This window comes from Syngnathus acus, chromosome 14, assembly GCF_901709675.1.
Source record: "Syngnathus acus chromosome 14, fSynAcu1.2, whole genome shotgun sequence".
NCBI lineage: Eukaryota > Metazoa > Chordata > Actinopteri > Syngnathiformes > Syngnathidae > Syngnathus > Syngnathus acus.
In genome coordinates, this window is record NC_051099.1 from 4808483 (window position 1) to 4829867 (window position 21385).

Here is a 21385-nt window from a genome sequence, read left to right on the forward strand (position 1 = left end):
GGGCCAGAGGACGGTTAATTCCGCAGCTGTTTCCTTTCAAGGGAGGTTCAGTTACCAAATTTTTTGCTCTTTTGAGTCTCCGATTGCAGTAAAGGGTGTCGAGACACCGTTAATCTCGCGTGTTGAATGTCGAAAATGCCTCCTTTTATTTTTTTACCCCCCCCCCTTAGCTCCTTCCTGCCTCTCGTGAGCCATCAAGCAGAGTGAGTGTAACTGGCTTGCAGCAATCCGTTGAGTGACAGCTTGAGCTGACATGCTGACACCGCCGTGATTTCGCCGGGGAGAAAAGCATTTGGAAAGCTGGAAAGAGAGAAATGTATCCCCAGAGAGTCATCAGTCTCAGACTTCTTTCACTGGCTTTCAAATGGAGCCAACTGGTTTTACACATCTACAGCAGCTCGCGAGGATTAGATTTACCGACTGTGTCGATTGGAAGGGCAACTCATAGCCGAGTGCTAATAGCATGACAGCGAGTATCGAATATCCAAAGATCTAGCAAAGTATCCATTTACATGTAGCCTTTTCACTTCTTAAGTCTTCAGAAGCAGCAGTGTGTTTTTGTGCATGTGTTTGTGAGCATGTCAAGTGCTGTCCCATTACCCTTTAGCTCAGGTTTCCTAGTCGTTGGATTAGCAAGACACACTGAGAAGAAACTTTAAAGACCTTTCCAAGTCCTTCCTCCAAGATCACTTTCGAGGCCGCCACATCAACGTGCTTTCCAAAATAACACCTCAAATTAGCCGCTGGCGGGCCCGAGCGTGACGATTCGTGGCTTTGGGGCGGCCGCATTACTTTTTGAAAGCGGGGGCGAAGCTGGTTGGGATCGGAGTTGTTTATTTGAACTGCCCCTGCCATCTAAACAGTCAGCTGCCTTCCTTGCTTTCTTGTCAAGCCTCGGAGATTAAGTGAGGATTGTGGAATTGCGGGGGAGAACACAACTCGATATCCCCCTTTGGGCAGCGGCTGGTCGAGGTTTAGGTTACTGGAACAATGCAGCCTCTGTGCAATGCCTCGTATCCACGGAGAACACGGGGCTCAGACAAGCTGGCTAGCGTCAGACACGGATGGCTAGAGGATTCGTACATCACAAAAAGCCACACGGCGTACTGACTGAGCAGAGTTTAGGGAAAAGGCTTCCAAACGTGGCTTTCCGGATTAAATGCTCCAGCACAACCCCCCAGTCTCAATATGCTGACGGCTCCACAAAACATACAGCGTGTAAAGACACGACTGACTGTTTGCTTTTGGCTTGAAAGGCCTGCAAATGCAATCCCTTCTGTTTTTTGTTTTTTTTCTACAAGTGTTTACAGTCAAGCCCGACCGTTGACGGCGAAACCCTGAAATGAAATAGCTCCCACCAGGAGCAGAATAATCTCTAGCAGATGGTGACAGCCCGACGGACATTGATGAATTTGGGCAGGCGTAGAAGAAACGTGGCTTCACGCCAGAAAAGACGAAGTCAACGAAGGGAAGAGGAAAAAAAAAAATCAACACTGTTGACTTAAAAGATGAAAATCTTTCAACATTTACTTTTATTATCACTCAACAATTTAAGCCTCACTCTCGCTTGAGATGACATCAAAAAACAGGAGGCAATGTTGCCCTATGGCCCTGGCAGCCGCTATCACAACTTCTAGCACTCCAGGTCTGCATGTAATAGTAGCCTGTGGAAATATAATAAAATGTGGGTTGAGGCAAATGAAAGCCAGACTCTGTGTGTGTGTGCGTGTGTGTGTGTGTGTGTGTGTGTGTGTGTACAGAGCAGAAACACATGCAAAGGATCTGTGAAGTCCTGCTAACAAACCATCATGCCGCTCCGTGGTTCTCTCTAATCCGCCCTGCGGCTCATCAGAGCTTTATTTCTGTCCTGCATATTTATGAGAACCACAGAGTGCACGAGGAAGAGGAGAGGAGTGTGGGAGGGGCGAGCGAGAAAAGATAACCCCTTCTCTTGTGGGAGCAATTAAATCCTTGCTTTCATCAATCCCGATCAGAGCCCTTGTGCTCTTTTCTCTTTCAGCTTCTTTGTCTCTCTAAAAGGGGATGTTTACACTTTTGCTTCCACAGCGCTGACCCTCTTCTGGGTAGCTGACAGGAAAACAAAAAAAAAATCTTCTTTTATAGATTTACAAACTCTAAGATACCACTTGAGTATCCTTTTCATGGACTATTGGGGATTATAATGAATCAATAGCATAGCATCTCTCCGTTCTGACAACTAGGAATTTGCATAATGCAAATATGTAAATCTTATTGTATATAAGTGACAGCTAGTGAGAACAAAAGGAAAGTAGTACTGGGCGTCCACCGACAGAAGCAAAGTCGGCGACTCACAACATTGAGAATGTAATATTCCTCATTTCTTCCTCTTCGCATCATGAGGGAACAGCACTCACTTTTTAAAAAAAAACAGGGAGAGAGTAAGTGGTAAATGGCTGGAGGCTGAAGACCTTGACGAGGGGATAAAGCCAACCACAGAGACACATGACAGATTAGGACTGATCATTGGAGACCACAAGTCCTACTGTTATGCATGCACACACTAATGTGCATACGCGTGCGAGCCACCATGAGGCCTCATTAAGGAGGTCTGCTCTCTTTCCCGCTTTGGCAATGTCACCTCTGCCGCAGGGACTTAAGACTGACACAGGCATAATTGGCCTGAACACACCAACAACGAGCCCAGGGAATGCCTGCTTCTTGATAAGTGGTGTGTGTGTGTGTGTAGTGTTCTGACCCTGTTAATGCGGCACAGTTGGCAGGAGAGTGGCTGATGTCGCATTGGATCAATGGTCACTGGTGATGCTGATGGGGACGATTTCTCTTGGGATGAGGGGAGAACGTACTTTCCATTCTGACAATTCCGTAGCTTTTGTTCCATCTCACACTGTGCATCTCCAGTGCATGTCCATCAACCCCGCTGTGACTATAAAGTACCTCTAAATGTCACAATTCCATGTATGGACATTTTGAATGTGCCTGCCACTGCATTAGGAACACCTACAGACTCTTATAAAAAAAACATTCTGCATCATTCAGATGCATGTACCGTATTTTCCGGACTATAAGGCCCACCTTCAATGAATGGCCCTTTTTAAACCGTTGTCCTTAAATAAGGCGCACCGGACTATAAGGCTCACCATTAATGCATCATGTCAGATTTTTAATCCAAATCAAATCATTCTCCATTTTATCTTTTTTATTTCAACTTCATATGCAACAAATTACTTTATAATCACAAAATAATGATTCATAGTCTTTTTGATTCATGATTCATAGTCTTCAGCGGGCCACTTATGATTGATTTCATGACACAACGCTTCGGGCCAGTTTAAATTTAGGAATTTGGTCCATATATAAGGCGCACCGGACTATAAGGCGCACTGTCGGCTTTTGGGAAAATTTTAGGTTTTTAGGTGCGCCTTATCGTCCGGAAAACACATTAGTTAAATAATATTAGAAATGTCTCTCTGTGTCTGCAAACTACAACCATAACGATAAATTATTACTTTAGTGTCAATAAAAAGTAAACAATATCATTAGCATGCTCATGTACCTAATAAAGTGACCATTGTGTGTATGCAACACAATGTAACGCTCACAGCACAATGGTCAATGCTATATACTATTTTTCCCCAAATTCAACAGGAAAAATGATTCTCAAATGGACACAGTAGCTAAATATATGTAAACGGTTCCGATCTTGAAAAACAAATTTGTCCTTGTTTGTCCACCATACACTTGCTGCCCATTCAAGTCCAACTAGCAAGCAAACAAGACGTGGTAGGGGGGAAACATAAAGGCCTTTGACTTTGATCTCTGGAGTGCAGCCCATTTAAATATTTGTAACCTTTAATTTTGGCCTGATGGGTTCTTTGGGTTTACCGTAGCATGTCGGAAACAGAGAGTGTTTACACAGACCTCCCCCCTCCGGAGCTCTCCTGGTGCTGAAATAAATGCATTAAGATGGATGGATGGATTTAGTTAGGCTCTAACCTCTGGGCTTGACGAACACCCTCTCAATGACCTCTTTGTACTGCTGCCAAAGGCAACATGCCAAGACCAACAGAGCCCCGGTCTACATCTCGTCTAAACAGAATCTTCTGTCAACAAGTTTCAGTCAAGTAGGCAAAAAGTAGACCTCCAGTGTCAAATTTAGTCCATGACCGAACAGAGTGGCCATGTTGGAAATTTGTTGCTTTATCACAAAATGCCTCAATTGTCAACATAAACGTTAATAGTTTTGCTTTCTTTGGTTATCTCCAATGAGCTCTGAGGTTCTGATTTCCTGTTTGACCCAGAAGCAATCATTTGAATTTATTGCATTATGTGATTTTTTTTTTTGCTCTGTAACATCGATCGTATCCATCGTTTTCATTGAGGATCATATTAAAAGTGCTAAAAGTGCTTTGGAACAAAATTGAATTTCCGATCCAGTCGCGAACGCAAGAATGCTTTGTTGCGACTGTTATGGATGGAAGACGTAGGGGGGCGGTGACCTCCTGGTGACCTCCCTGCCCCAGGCAGAGGGAAAAGATATTGTCCTTGACTGCAGCCATCCCTCAGAAGGCCCAAAAGGCAAATGGTAGCCGGGTCATCTTTCCACTGCACATCAGGTCAAGTTCCACAATCTGCGCTGATTTCTTGACTCCCACACCGCACAGACGTCGGAGGTCAGCGTGGGGTCAGTGAATGGGGGAGGGGGCGAGGCAGTAAAGCCACACTGGGGCTGTGAAAGGCCAACTTTTCTTTCCAGTCAAGCGAACGGCATCTAGGTGATTTGCAATGTGATTGCTGCTCTCTATATCACTTGAGATTACAGCAGGTGGCTGCCCGGCCGGGCATGAAGTACGCACAACTCCATCAACCACCTCCCTCTCATGAAACAGAGAGAATGACGCGGAGAGAGAGACACAAACCTCCCACACACACACAACTAATACACTCACAGGCCATTTTGCAGCCTGCAGAGCTCTCCATGACAATCCAGGGAGCTCTTCAGCTCTGATATCCATCATATAAGCTTACCCCTGCTTTTTTTTTTTTTTTTTTTAAACAATGCCATCAGCGCCGCAAATTACACCTTCCACATCGCACATTACTTTCGCCCCTAGTGACAGAAGCACTCAAGCCCGACACACTTCACTGATGGCACTCTTCACGCTGGTAGCGACGCTCGCTTCATTTTCACATTAACTCCAGTAAAGCGCTGTGAAATCAGTGTTGTGTTGTAGGTGGAGATGTGAGAGGGGGGGTCACAACATCATGTGGATGCTGCACTGAACTCATTTTGCAAGAAAGACATCAAGGGACTAAGGGCTAGCAAAAAAAAAGACATCTATGTAACTTTAAACTGAAATTGCGTGATGCTGAAATAATTATGTGGTTTGTGCAGCAAATAATGATTCTTGTAGCGACACTGTAAACACTTGTTGTAAGGGCTGAGAAATTCCAACAACTCTAAATGAGAATTATGTTAATTTATGGAAAGTTATGCAGAAATTAAATGCCAATTGTAAAATTGCAGGTTAATATGCAGGATAACAGAGAGTTTTAATGTTGTTGGGGAAAATTGTGGCTTCTTCTACCTCAACCTACCTTTAATATTTTAGAAACAGTTCTTCGTATAAGACATACAGTTCTTGAAAAAAAAGCCTGATGGATCAGGTGTTCAAATTCACTATTGCAGTTTCTGGGAAAGCACTTAAATTGTTTCATGGATCTGTCAGCGGGTTTTTGTGGTCACAGCCTGTGCTCTTATGTCATCTCCGCTATCTGTACAACACAGCGTGTCAATCCCTGGATAGTGGTCCCAGGAGGATACCAACATCCTTGAAAACGATTCTTTTTTTTTTTTTACATTCCTTTCCCTGACCGAAGATAAATGCCTCACAGAGTTAAAGTATCAGGTGAGCATGCAAGAAGACACCTGCAGAGACATTGACAGCCGAGCTAATTAGAGCTTACGTTTAATGACTCTTAGTTAATGAAATCCCTTACTGGGTAAAATGAAGAGAGAGTGATTAGGATGGAGGGAGAGAGAAAGTGAGGTGTCGCAAAGGTTTTTTTTTCTTTCTTTAGTCTGCATGGAAAAAAAAAAACATCTGATGCTTTGATGAGGGATAAAGTCTAAAACACTCGAGGATGGCGTTTGCCGGGATTTTTATTATTATTATTATATTAAAATGCCACATTCAAGTACGGGTGAGATCTTAATGTTTGTGGACATTTTGATTTTTTCAAAATCTTGTATTAAACATCATCAGCAGCCTCAAATGAATGACTTGCCACCCAAACACCAACATTTGTTATCTCAATAATGAACCCCAAACTAATATTTTTCCATCAGAATTAGTTATTTATTTATTCTATGATTTAGTAGATCCTTTGGATTGATGGTAATCCCCTCCAACAAAAAAAACTTTTAATTCCAACACCATAAAAATACCAACGGTCCGCTCTCTCTTCTCTTTGCACCTGGATTCTTTTACTCGCCTCTTGCAAGAGGCGTTAACATATGGCGAGGGAGGGCTGGTATTGATGAAAAGGGCACGTTTAAATGGAAATAAGGGCCAAGAGAGTGGCCAAACAGAAAATACGCAGACTTTTTCTACTGTTTCCCCTGGTCAGGTCCTTTCATGGAAAGGGAAAGAGGGTGGCCCTCTGTTGATTTAAGCTGCACAAAGGAAGCCTTAATCCTTTCAAGGGAACCAAATCAGTCTATAGAGAAGCAGGTTCAAAAGGAAGCCTCCCTGTCAAGGCCATTGAGATACCCCCCCCCCCTTTACCCTCCCCAATGAATACCACAAATCAAGCCCTGGAGGGAATCAAAGGCCAGAATGTGGGAAATGTGTTTGTGCTGAGGAGAATAAGGTAATAGGGGCTGCTACGAGGACGCATAAGCAGCGACCGTCCCGGTTTCTTCCACGGCCCTAAAGGGATCACGACCCTCGTATTGAAGCGTCCCCTCAAGCCCTGCCCCTCCCCTATCTCACCACATTAAACAGGAATGTCCATTCAGGAGGAGAGGCCTCCATTAGCCCTGAGCCAGAGAAAATGAGTCTGCTTTTAACAGCAAATTAGTGACTTGATAATGAGGTCACATGTGGTGTTAGCACACCCAGGCCATAAATAGAAGTCTTTCCCGCCCTTGTTTTATTCCCTGAGAACATCCTTTTCGACTAACCCGGCACACAGCTTAGCACACTTGCCATAACCTTGCAAGGGGCTTGCTCAGTCGCATTGCAACAAATGACATACTGCATATGCAAAAACCTACAAGAGGCAGAATATTTGTGTGCAACTAGTTTATGTACTATTGCATTATGATTACAACCATGCAGTTGTTGCTATGCTGGCAGAATGCAATCCCCCCCCCCCCCCCCAAAAAGAAAATTACACCCACACACCCTTTAGCACAATATTAAAATCAATTAAAAGGCACCTACCTTTAAGTGCTGCTGTGCTGAAAAACTTCTCTGAGCTGGCATCAGAAACCTAGGGAAAACAACAGAAAGCATATTTAATCATCTAAGATTTCTACAAATTGCTATTCTTATAAAAAAAAAAAAAAAGGCACACAGAGTACATGTTACATGACATGTACAGTGATTTCTTCATTGGAACATCACCATTGCTGTAATTAATACATTTGAATTAGAAAAGGCTAAATATTTCTGAATTAAGGCAAAAAGTGTCCCAACTTTGCCGTGTCAAAATTATCATACAGGTACAAACAACGTCAACAAAATCCAGTATTCGATGATGGTTTCAAACAGCACTTTGGTTCTAACCACTTGGGGGCACTGTTGCTCCGCGACTCGCCTGCCAAACGCCGCCGAGGCGCAGCACCGACGGCATCTTTTCACTCCAAATATAATATACGGGTTTGGGATTTGAAGATAGATAATATATGAAAGCATATTGTAAACACCGTGCCGAAGATTTATATATGTGTCAACTGCAGTTTTTTTGTGTAAAACATTATTTTAGTTTAAAGCGCCTGCTGGATTTGGTCAAGGACGCTGAAGAACCAGGACAACACCCGATTAAAAGCCGCACATACAATATAGACATAGGTATCCAATTCGTCAAAAATATAAACTCACTTATTAGTAAACATATAAAGCCATGCTCATTATGTTGACAGGAGCATTTCGAGTAACTGTTTTCAGGAATGCGCAGGTTAGTATGCGCGTCTTCATTGAGTTCAACAGAAGAAAATGTGTAGACATTAAATAATTAAAATGAATGTTATATGTTATCTTGCCATGAAATACATCTACTAGTTATTCGCAAACAATATAAAACCTGTCAATATTTATTCAAAATTACTAAAACAATAGTGCACCATCACACAAATGAAGCATGGAATAATTAGCGACCACCGTACCTTGAATGTGACAATGAAAACAAGTACTTTTGCTAAATGTACCCCTCGTTTCACATTCTGGGTGTGTGTTTTTTAAAAAACTGTATAATCCACACAACCGGCGACGAAGTCTAATCCGATTGCATCGAGGACAGCCATGAAGCAGAAGCTGACGAAGGAGGAGAACGATTCCCAAAAAAGCCGATCAGCGACTGCGCCTTTTGGACAAAGGGAACCATGTGTCGCGGTGCCTTGAGCTTCTTTCTACAGCGCACGACGAGAGGGAGAAACAAGATCCCTTTAGTCGATTAATGTGTTGTTTTCCCCCCCACCCCTCACTTATATTCTCCGGAATATCCAAAAGAGGTAAAGAACAGGATCCAGAGGGTTTGTGCGACAGAAGCAATCCAACGAGGCGCGCAAGGAAAAGAGGCGCTCAAAGAGTGAGCTCGGATTCACAAGCTTATTTTCTCGCTGTGTTCAGCTTTGCAGAAGGTGTCCGTCGTGGATTTCGTGGTCAATGCACACATCTCTCCGAACCCGATCCAACGCAAGCACACAAACTCTCATTCATCCGGCGACTGCCTGAGAGCTGCTGCTCCTGCTCCTGCTCCTGTTGGCGTTGCTTTCACGGTCGCTCGGGTCCACCCACTTCCTGATCTAGAGGAGCTTGCTTCATTGCATCACGTCTTTACCTTTTGCGTAAAATGGCGCGCACAAATGACACTAGTGCATGGCTTGACTGCAAGGAAGAGAGCTGAGCAAGTGGAGAGAGACAAAAACTAAGAAGGGACGAGAGAAAGATGCTTTCTTCCACTGGGTGAGATGATGTCAGACACTAATGAATTCCCCAGAAGGGTGCTGCTGCTTCCACGAGGGGGAAGAAAAACAAAATGCTCCTTTATGAGCAGCGTGCACCTCTATACAGCCCCACAGGCCATGTCTAGCTTCCACTTGGATCAACTCCCACTACACAAACCATGAGGGAGGTCAACTGTTAATATAAAAAGCACTTAAGGTCATTCAGTCTTCAATGTGAGCTTTGAGCAGCTCTCTGTGCCCACCCTGACAAGGCTTACACTATAACCTCACAAGCTGCTACTTAACTCAACTACAGAGTCTATAATTATGTGATAACTTTATAGAACCCGAAAGGGATTTAAAAGGGGAAAAAAAAATATTTGCTCAGGGTCAACTTTGGAACAGAGCTATGCCAGAGGTGGCAGAGCTCAGCAGTTGGCCATAAGGGGCCCACTTTAGCTATGTTTCCAGAAAAGCAGTGGAGTTTGATTTAGTTTGGTATGCAGGTTCAAGACTCCCCTCCCTAAGTCTCCATTGGTCATGGCAAGCTGTTTAGTAGAGGAACCATGCAGGTGTTTTGACTCACTTGCAGAAAGCAGTGTTGAAAGCGATCACGAGCATCTGTTCAAATATTCTTAACGTACCGTAATTTCCGGACTATAAGGCGCACCTAAAAACCTAAAATTCCTAAATTTAAACTGGCCCGAAGCATTGTGTCATGAAATCAATCATAAGTGGCCTGTCGAAGACTATAAATTATGAATCAAAAAGACTATGGATCATTATTTTGTGATTATAAAGTAATTTGTTGCATCTGAAGTTGAAATAAAAAAGATAAAATGGAGAATGATTTGATTTGGATTAAAAATCTGACATGATGCATTAATGGTGCGCCTTATATAAGGACAACGTTTTAAAATGGGCCATTCATTGAAGGTGCGCCTTGTAGTCCGGAAAATACGGCAATCTTAACGTGAACAGTAAGGACACTTTTCCTTGTTTAAATCCCAAACAAAAGCTGGACATTCCAACGTAAGCCTATTAATGGTGCAAACCCTTGCACCAAAAGCTTGTCTAATGAGTATTAACCCACAGGCAAGGAGGTCAATGAATGGACAATAGAGTCACACTGCAGTCTGCTAACTCAGCTCTGGCAACAACACAGCATAAAACTGAATTTAGCTCATAAGTGAGATGCTATTCCATCCCCTTGCTAACACAAAACGCTGGCTGGAAATGGCCTTATGAACATGAAGTCATGGGAAATGGGCTTAACACGGCCCAGCCAACCAAATCCTGAAACAGTGGAGGCAACACATTTCTCGAAAATTGCAGTCAGCTGCTCGGGCTTTGGTGTATGGATATGCGCTCTCATGATGACAGAACAAAGAACGTTAAGTACCATCCGGAGGCTGTAAAGTTTGGCCTCAGCTGGCTAGTTAAAAGCGACTTGGTTTAAGATTTGGAGGAGAGATGCTGTTCATAAAGGAACTCGGAGAACCTCTTGCCTGCGTGATTGTGTGTTGATTAAATTATTGCATCAACAGATGATTGTGTAGTGTACATCTCGTTTTGGAGATGTAGGTCATAGTGATATTTGGCTGAACATGCACAAATAATCCAAATTGATTAGAATGGAAAAAGATGGTGACCAAGAATCACGATTTGCCTTCAAGCACATGACATGGATGGTTGGCAAATATGTATTTACACAACTTCAACAGCCAGAAAAAAAAGTCCGGCCAGCAACAGCAGCGGCTATGAATGAGCTGCTGTTCTTTATTTGAAACGCTTATAAGATTTGAGTGCAACCACCAGTCTGTGATTACAGCCACACCACTGCCAAACAATCAGCGTTCAGATTTCCCGATTATTTTTAATTCCGATTAAATCCTGAAAAAGATCAGCACATTATCGACTTCATTCCATTGGAAAAATCATTTGCACATCAAACGCAATGTCTTGATAGATTCAATTTGTCTCAATGATTATTTTGAGATCACATGCCTTCCGCATTTTATCATATTTTATTCCATTTTTTGTCTGTGGAAGCTTGTTGATCTTCTCCCTCGCAAACAACCGAGGTTCAGTTTTACAAGAACACTGTCCTAGATTACAATCACAGGGGAAAGATTTATGCCATTACATTAAATACAACCTCGTTTGAAATAAATGCCACATGGCACTGCACGCAATCTTACATGTTAAAGTTCTTATTGGATTTGTCTGGGCATGCGACATTGCCACTGCTACACAGCCACCAATCGTTCAACATTGGTAGAATCTACGCGATTAGCAATAATGTGTTTGAATAATCTCTGAAAACTCGATTAAGCGCATAAAGCAGCTAATGCTATCAGCTAACGGCTAATCTGTGCATTCAGCAGAACTCCATGTGCACACACAAAGTATTGTTGTTTAATCAACGCTAAATTATAGGCAAACATTAGCGTGACTATGAATTATATATGTAATCACATGCAAACCCACAAATTCTTCGAGTCCATCCTCGCGATAATTTCCTATAATTGCTGACTGTGTTGCTATTTTTTTTCCAAAATTCTTTTTTATCGTGATTTTATAGAAGCATATCTCGCCAAGCCTTGCGCAAGGTTGTCAACGACAACTAGCTCTAATCTCTACCCCCTCCCGACAAGCGGCACTGACAGGCCCTTTCTTCCCGATTCCTCAGACACACAGCCAGACATAAATTAATCTGTCACTCACTGCTATTATTAATGTGAGGAGGACACACAGCTGTGCAAGCAAACACACACGCGTACACAAAGAGACAAGTACATCCAGCCTTCAGAAACAAACTGGGACACCAAGGCATGCCAATAGTTGAGGGGAAAAAAATGCAGGAAAAGCTGACGTCTTGTTTATCCAACTTTCTTAAGAAAATATTCTGACATGGGAATGTAAAAACTCTTTTTTAAAGTCTGTTATGAACTATCAGACTAACTTGTTTTATTATTTTATTATTAATCATAAATTGTCTAAGCTCAATCACCTCAATTTCTTCAACCTTTGTGGGTATCGAGAAAAAAAAAAGATCCGAGACTCACATTACGTGTCAGCCAGGGAAGGAAACTATTTCTTCCGCTTGTTAAAAGCCTTTAGAGACAGTGTTATCTGCTTATCTGTTCGTGGTCTCTGAAAGCAAGCCAGTGCTGTGGGGGTTTAAGATAAATACCCTGATCAATGGCTGACATTATCTGAATCTGGGAGGCAATAATCAGATCCAGTTGACATTGTGGCTGCAGAAAGAGCTCGCCTGTCAGCGGAAACACTGACCATCAGTGTAATGTCGCTGCCATGGGACTCGCTTTGGAAAAACAACATGGACAAGAAAATTGGTTTAACCTTCCCCTTCGCCAAGGCTTTTGCCTCCATCCCATGCACGCCGCCTTGTCGCAACAAAAATGGGAGACCCTTTTGCCTAAATTACAGGCATTGCTGCGGAATGTAGGCAATGGGCCGGGATGTCGTCGATAATTTCAGACCAGTCAGTCATTGACTCGGCTTTCAACTCGCCTCAAAACACACAGCAGGATTTTCACTTCATGCTATTATAATGACAGACGGGGGGAAAATCGAAAGCAATATTATTTCAAAGGGCACATCACCATCTTTATAACTATAAGGCAGCATGTACATATGTTTTAGCGATACATTTCGGTTTAGATTACCGTGGTACGGCACAGAGCTATAAATCTGGCCAGGAGTTAAAATTCAGGCTGCGTAGGCGGGATTGTGACACAACATGACATTATGCGAACAGAACAACAATGTGCATTCACAAAACAAATTATGAAATGACTTAAACAATGAAAACAAAAATTCCAACATTTTTTATTCCTTCCTTCCCTATGACCCCAGTTTGCCCCTTGCATTGTAATCTTACTCAGAAAGAAACATTGCGCAGTTGATGAAAACCCCCAAAGCACTTTTCCTTCTCTAATCTGGGCGGCGTTCTATCTGCGGGGTCCTCGCACAGATCTAACCATCATTCAAAAACCGTTGTGCTGGGAACCCCCCCTTACCTTCACCCCATGGGGCTTCCTTTTAATACCAACTAAGAGCAACTGTGCTGGCAGGGATATTATTTTCCCTTTTTGTTTCTTTTCTCTCCGAGGCGCAAAGGGAGCGAGAGGACAAGGGAAGGCAGCACGATAAAGGAGCAGGAACCAGAAGGCTAGAGAGCAGAGAAGAAAACAACACAGGAGGAGACAGAGGAGAGTGAGACAGGAGCGACAAGAAAGCAAAGAGGGAGGTAGCGGGGAAGAGAAAACCTGCTGTGTCTTTGAAAAAGGACTGACTGCAGGAAAGCACTGAGGAAATCACCACTGAGACCTTCTATTAAAACTAGTCTGACCCCCTACAGACCCCCTGAGCAACACCCGGCTGGAGCGGTACAGGCGAAGGGATTAGGCCTCTGAATCGCTGTCAAGACCATTCTGTCAGGCATCAGAAGAGACAGCCCTTATCCTCCCACGGCCCCCCCCCCCCCCCCCTCGCCCTAACTCCACTCACACTTGCCTCGCTACACTCAACAACTCCAGAGAGGGGCCTCATGATAGTCCCTCGAGGGGGGACACATGATGGGCTGTGGACATGGAAAGCCAGCAGGGAGGTCTATGAGCCCTCCCCCAAGCTTCCCTCTTTTCTCTTTATGTACACCCTCCTTATATCACATCACACCCCCGTTGGTCATTGAGGGGTATCTAATTGTATTATGCAGGGCTTGAGCAAAATCATATCATTCTTCTGCCAACAGTAAACTCCCCGTGAGGGCTGACAGATGCAGTATGCTTAGGATAAATGGGATCACACATCAGACATTAAACAACGAGGTGATTCGAAAGGAAAGTAGATTTTGCAGAATAGGTACGAGAAGCCGAATCAGTCAAGGTTTAGAGCTAACTTTCATTTGGTAAGCACAACAAAACAAAAAACATCCTTTCAAAAAAGCAATAAACTATATTGATAGTCATGAAACCTGATTTCAGATTTCTACAAATAGTAATTAGAAGCTTGGAACGATACACCTCAATAGCCAGCAATTGGGCCACCCCTGGCCACCATGTAGCTCCGCCCCTGAATATAAGCAGTTAAAGCAATTTCAAGTGAATGGAAAAGTTTTGTGGATGAAAATTTTCAGTCAACCACTCCAGACAGTGTTTGATTTTCTTACTAGCTCATATACAGAAGTGTTAATCCCTTTTAACCAGATGCCTACAAACAACAGTAAACAGAAAACACTTCACTTGATTTTTCTGTGTGAAGATCGTGGCTGTGGAAGCAAATGTGTGTGAGCATTTATGAGATAGGGGATTATGTGACAAGAGCGTTTTTAACGTGTCAAAGTGCACCGAGTTCTTACTTGAATATCTTTTTGTGGCCTAACCCCCGCCCCGCACTTGTGCTGCTCATCTTTCCCTGTCTGAAACACGAGATCACAGGAGAGCATTTGGGCAACGGTGAAAAACCGCTTTCCGAGCGTACATCTGGAGACGGGAAAAACGTAATCGGTGAATTTTCCCCTGGTGACGGTAAAGTGAGCCGATGATTTGTGACCTACATGTGAAGCTGGTTGTGGGTCTATGACTGGACTGCAGGGGGTCTGTCTGTTGACAAGAGTGAGAGTCCTCATCTGCTTTGAAGCCCCGTATATTTAAATATTTCATGACTGCCTCGACTCCAGACCCCTTTTATCTGATTTGCACTCTCGCTTGTGGCTGTCTTTCATTAACAGCACAGCACGAGGAGTTAGTGTCTATCTAATGTCGCCATCATCCAGGCACATCTGAAAGAAACACATCCCCCGTACCCGAGCCCTGTTGGCACTCGGCGTATCTCTAAGACGATCTCATTAAACGCTCGTAACAATTACAACAATTACAGATAAGCCTAAGCGTGTCAAAGCTCAACATGATGTTTACGATGATTAGCATGCAGCGTTATCAGCGGGGATGGTAATCACCACTCGCGCCTGATGCTTCACAAGATCGCTGATCTCTTTATCCGTCACAATCGATAAAAGGCCATCTGAAGACAAACCTGCGGGAAGTTGTCATGTTTTGACTGCAGCTCACACAGCCTAGCTTCAGTAAAGCTTAGATTGGAATGTAATATCGCAAAAACTTGCTACTTCCTTAAATAGGATCAAAAAAGGTTTAGGATCCTATTTAGTGTGTTTACACTGGGCAAGTTGGATGATAATGCAGATTGTGATGTCGACAGTAAAATCAGGATCAACGAAATAGGATCAAAAAAGGTTTAGGATCCCAATGGGTCTGCGTTTACACTGGGCAAGTTCTTTGACAATGCAGATTGTGAAGTCGACTCGTCGTTTTATTGTTTTCCACCATGAAAAAAAGGAAAGCCCGGTTCAACACAAGTGTGTGAGGTCATGCATAACAGGCCCAACTCTTCTAACCACGCTACAGCTAGGGAAGTCCTCTTCAGCCGCTAGTCAAATGAACCAGACTTAGCTTTCAAGCATTTATAAGTGCAACTATGAGAGCGCCTGAGCTACTCTGGTCATACAAAAGCCCAGTCTGTCAACTGGAAGTGGTTCTCGTGGTGAAGAGGAGTTCAGAGTGGACCAGTAGATTTCCACATGGGTGCATGCTGGCATGGAATACGGAACTGGTATAAAAATGTGGATGTGAGCCTGGTGACTGAGACATAAGGCCCTGCTTGTCTGCATGCAATAGAGATGCCTTTGAGAGCAGACGACATCTGCCTGCAGGACACATTCCACCGCAAACTCTGTACCGCCATCACACTCTGGGTCTAAATGTGCACATTGTTGGCTGACTGACAGCAGCACATTCACCGAGAGCCTCGTCGGGTGGACGCCGAGTCCAAGGGTACAGATTGCGTGCTCTCACTCTCTCGTTCTTGCAATATAAATGTGGATATGTTAGGTTTACATTTCACTAGATCATAGCTGCACAAGTGGTGACATGAACTCAAACAAGTTGAATCTATAGACGTCAACATTGAACAGTGAATAAGTTAAGTGGCATCACACACCAACTGGATGTTTTCCAAAAGACTCATCCAAACTATATTGAGGACTGTTTGTGACTTGCTTATACTGAACAGGGAACTTTTTAATTCTCTTTTATCAATCTTATCAAGCCTCATAAACGGCAGAGGTTCAACTTGTGCCTGTTGGTAAAAAGTGGGGCACTACAGGGCCATCAAGCAAACTACCATTGATAAGCTTGGCTCATTTTGTACTGCTTTCACCAACACGAAGCTTCAACAAGATGATGTAGGACACCCACACACATAAGATCCAGCCTGGAAGAGGATTTGTAATGCTAACAGTGACAGGCGGTGATGCTTATTCACTATGATGATAAAGGACAGTGGACTCGGTTACATCATCATCATCATAATAATAATAATTATTATTATCACCTATAAATATAAATAATTATTATCACAGACTCCTTTTTGAACAGTGATATATGTTGTTTGTTTTTTATTGTTTTTATTCTTTAAATCATGTTCAAAATAAAGATTCATTCGTTCATTCATTCATTCATAATAATAATAATATATGACGTGCACAAATAAAATATTTGTAAAATTTCATAATAAGCAAGCTGGCTGTTTAGGTTTTTATGTTCATAGCTGACTGACTTGAAAATTATATTATAGTCAAGTTTTAGAATGGAGTCAAATTTTGACACCACTAGATTTGGAATGGCGCTGGTAGTGAAAAGACCACAGGCTGTGTTTCCCCTCTGCTCTCGACTGATTAGTCTGCTCTGATGGCCGCATTGTTACGTGACAACAGTGGGTGGGTGCTTGGCTGGCCCTGAGGAGGTCATTCAGAAAGAGTTCACTGACACTCTGACCGAGGATATTAGAGAAGTGCCTTTTAGTCATGGTCGATGAAGTCCGGGCTCTGACTCCTTCAAAGGCTTGGGGATCTAACCGAGGCCTATAAACACCTGACATCTACTTGCGCTGCAGGCCAAATAACACCTGACACTACTCTTGAATTCACACTGGCATCAATATGTGACATACCAGTCGGCATGTCGAGCCATATGCTAGCTCAGTGCATACATACCAAAAATATCCACAGACACGTATGCAACTAGGAAGACAATTAATCACACCATTACACTTCCGTATCCACATATTCACACACAATGACATTGCCTGCAGGAAGCGAGTCCTCCCGAGGTGACAGAAGTGTCAAAACAACATATTGGTTTTATTTTTTTGCTGTGGTGTTGCTTTATTTCTTTCCGCTAAGATAACACACATTGGAACTGATTTGCCTCGTGTCTCGCTAATGCATTTTTCAAGAGTTCCTCCAAAAAAAACACCTTGTTCCTCGACATTAAAAAGCAATTTTGCACTCTCAGGATTAAAAGCGCATGTTAAATTGAAGGCTACACTTTGCGAGGACATGAAAAATTGAGCGGGCTCCTAATATTAACCAGGTTGAGAATCATGCGCAGCATTTAGCTCAAGCAAATGGAATCTTTAAGCATTACTAATTCATCCACAGGAAAAGCCACATGATCTTACCGCTACGCTGCTGAAAACACATTAGCTAGATGGCAGATGAAGTCATTTGAGAATACTCTGTGAACATCAATAAGCCAAGAATATAACAAAATTGTGCCCTTTTTTTTTAAATTTTTTATCCGGGCTGTGCTTCTCATATTTGAGACGATTTCGAGTTGACGTTACACAAAAAATGTCAGGAACAGAATTTTGTGTGTGGCTGGCTTAATTAAAAAATATGCATGAGAAAATATTAGCATCAGCTTGATTCTAATTCTATGATCTGACTGATTGAAAAGACTATTTGTCTTGATTTCATTTTCATCCAAGCTCATTTCGAAAGAGATTTTTGGGGAAAGAGGAAATGCGGAGTGAATCTGTTCAATGTTAAATTAAAGGTTGCTTCACTTCACAACTCCCACTCACACAAAGACCAAACAGATGGTTGTACTTACACTGCAGAGTTCAAAAGACTACATTTCTTTTTTTTTTTTTTTAAATCATGTTTGCATTATGGGGAAACATTAATGCATTAACCTGCAAAATGAGCCACCTGGTAATTTATTTTGATGACTACAATATTCAGAAATCATAAAAGGGGTAATTCCAACCATTTTACAAATGTAGTACCATCAATCAATTACAGTAAAAAAAAAAAAAGTTAATGAACTCCAGATTTTATTTCCATGTACACACGGCTCCTCCTCCATCCCGCAAGCCAATGACGTAAAGCTGCTCTAGCTCCCCTGTCACATGGCTTAGATTATACGTGAGCTACAGCAAATGCCTGATAATGCAATCAAGCGGCTTTGAAGCTTGATGATTCTCCAGTGTCTGCTGTAATGAGGGGAAAATGAAACCGTTCCCTCAGCGTCTGCCGATCTGTCTGATGAGAACTTCATCAGAGAGAGAGAGGATGAGCGAGCAAGAACATCTAGAAAGATGGATCCATCTTCAGCTATGAATTGAGAATCACAGGAACCTATACCATCAATGATTTAAAAACAAACAAAAGGCATGAAAATAAAAAAATCAACATTAAATTGTGCCTAATATTTTGGCGCTAATGCAGCTAATAGCTATTGCAGTTTGTGTATGGATGACCCTTAAATCCAGGTCAGCCCCGGATAATATCTCCACACTCAGCAGTGATAACAATCATTGTGACTTTTCTGACCACAAAGTTACTACACACACATCCTGAACCAGATCTTCCATCTTATGTTCTAAATTGACAAAAACAGATCCAGTCCAGTCACGTCTACGACCTGCCAGCACTTAGTTGTGACCCTCTGCTTCTCCGTCTGATCGATGGCCCGTGTCAACTTAATGGTGAACCTGAGATTATTTTGTTGACACCTAACAGGAGGTGGCCCATGTTGACGATGGATATGTACCGGCAGGAACTTGCACTTGTTCTGGTTGGTTTTCTTTAGTGGCACAGGGAAAAATGACTACATTGAATATTGAAAGTGTGCATTTATATTGCCTTAATGTTTTTGTTTGTGGTTCAGTTGTATTTCATTTTTATCTTCTAAAACTTTTTGTTTCCAAACATTTATTTAGATGTTCTTGTGGAATTTGCTTCATAAACCACCCTCCATTTTTTTTAAATTACCCCATTAATCATAATAAATCACTATGTGCCAAAATATAATGAATCTGATGACCTATTATTGATGAATAAGTAACTCTAAACTGTGAACATGATTGTGTTTGTAAACTGAAGGTTTTCTGCCTTGAGTTGCCTCCATCAAAACAAAACGGGTGGCACAACTCCACACGTTGCTTGTCCTCATAAAAAGTCAGCAACACTATCTTTTAAAACAATTTGCAGTTAAATGCATTTCAGTCTATCTCAAGGGCCGAATTAAATGTAACGCTCTGCTTCAAATTGTTTTAATTAAAAGCCAAAACATAGCGCAGACACTCTATGATACAGTAACCGTGGTCTTTACGGCAAACCTTGAAGGACCTTATGTTAATTCTATTACATCTACGTTACTAAGCGACTGCTGCTCATCCGAAAAGGGTTCCCCTATGTCATCATCGAGTACCACTTCACAACACTACACTTGTGGGCCAAGAGCACTAAGAGGCCACAGCTTGCATCAAGAACAAATAGAAAGACACGGTTAGAAACAACAAGCTCAGCTCAAGATCTCTTTATTCCTATTTAGAGGGATGACAAATTGATCGCAGTTGAGAAGTCACAGCCTGCATTCCAAATCAGCAGCTAAACACTAGTACCGTATTTTCCGGACTATAAGGTGCACCTAAAAACCTACGATTTTCTCAAAAGCCGACAGTGCGCCTTATAGTCCGGTGCGCCTTATATGTGGACCAAATTTCTAAATTTAAACTGGCCTGAAGCATTGTGTCATGAAATCAATCATAAGTGGCCCGCTGAAGACTATGAATCATGAATCAAAAAGACTATGGATCATTATTTTGTGATTATAAAGTAATTTGTTGCGTCTGAAGTTGAAATAAGAAAGATAAAATGGAGAATGATTTGGATTAAAAATCTGACATGATGCATTAATGGTGCGCTTTATAGTCCGGTGTGCCTTATATAAGGACAAAGTTTTAAAATGGGCCATTCATTGCGCCTTATAGTCCGGTGCGCCTTATAGTCCGAAAAATACGGTAATCTGATGTGCCATCCTTTTTCACACATCTTTCTGCTCATGGCAGGACTGTACACACAACTTTATCTGTGTGTGGAAAAAAAAATCCTTCTGGGCAGAAATAGAGCATCCCCTCTAGGGATAAACAAAGGATTCCAAGTTAGATGTCACAGCAGGGAAAGGTGGCAACTCAGGTGTTGTGCTGATTCTCAAATCATTTAATGGTTGGAATAATGATGACACAATCTCGGAGCAGATATAATTTGATTAGTGCTTTCAGGTTGAAATAGGAAGCTGGATGCGTACCAAATGACTGTGAAGAGGGAAGGTGAGAGAGCTCTTAATTGCTGGAACAGCACCTTGAGACTTGATGATTTGTGACATCTTATCCGGTGCTCTACGCGAACACTAATAACTGTTAATTAACTGCAAAAAAAAGAAACACACACCCATTTGTGGTGTGAAAGCTAAAGGAAAGCGCATCTCCAAAGATTTATATGATGACGTGAAGTTGGGATATGTTAATAAGAAGAATGGAGGTTGTCACACTGATAAGTCCGTGGAAATGTGTTAGCCCTAATTGGCCCACAAAGAGTGAACAGAAAGTCAATGTAGTGTTCCAAGGTCTTCAATTACCAGAGCAGATGCTCACAGATGTCGTTTTTTTTCCTTTTCATTAAAAGCATCCGCATCTGTTATCAACCTCTTCGGTAGAATGACATGTATTTTGCTGTTCCCAATAATCTGAATGCCTGCGGAGATGCAAAGCCACATGGAAGCCAAAGGTCTATTTCTGGTGATGATATTATAAATCATAAGGGACCTGGTGAATCTAAATGCTAGATGGATGGTGGATCAAATGGCTATTAATGTCTGCAACAGATGGAGATTTTTTTTTGGCAGGGACACAGTTTCATCTTCATTGGATCGTTTCATCCGTTTCATCATCACTGGACATGAATAGTTTACATTTAAATACAACCACAGGTACAAATGCACAATCTAATAAGGGAAAAAAAACACTTTTATACAGATAACT

General features: G+C 42.3%; 1 protein-coding gene across 12 annotated transcripts in view; it reads right to left on the reverse strand.

Annotated features, from left to right (window-relative positions):
* Positions 1-21385, reverse strand: part of auts2a (activator of transcription and developmental regulator AUTS2 a) — a 171638-nt gene that overhangs the window by 14813 nt on the left and 135440 nt on the right. For all 12 annotated transcript variants that reach the window (XM_037270495.1, XM_037270494.1, XM_037270488.1 and 9 more), the window contains one exon: positions 7449-7497. In XM_037270495.1, the coding sequence (XP_037126390.1) occupies positions 7449-7497 (49 nt within the window). The remainder of the gene's footprint in view (positions 1-7448; positions 7498-21385) is intronic.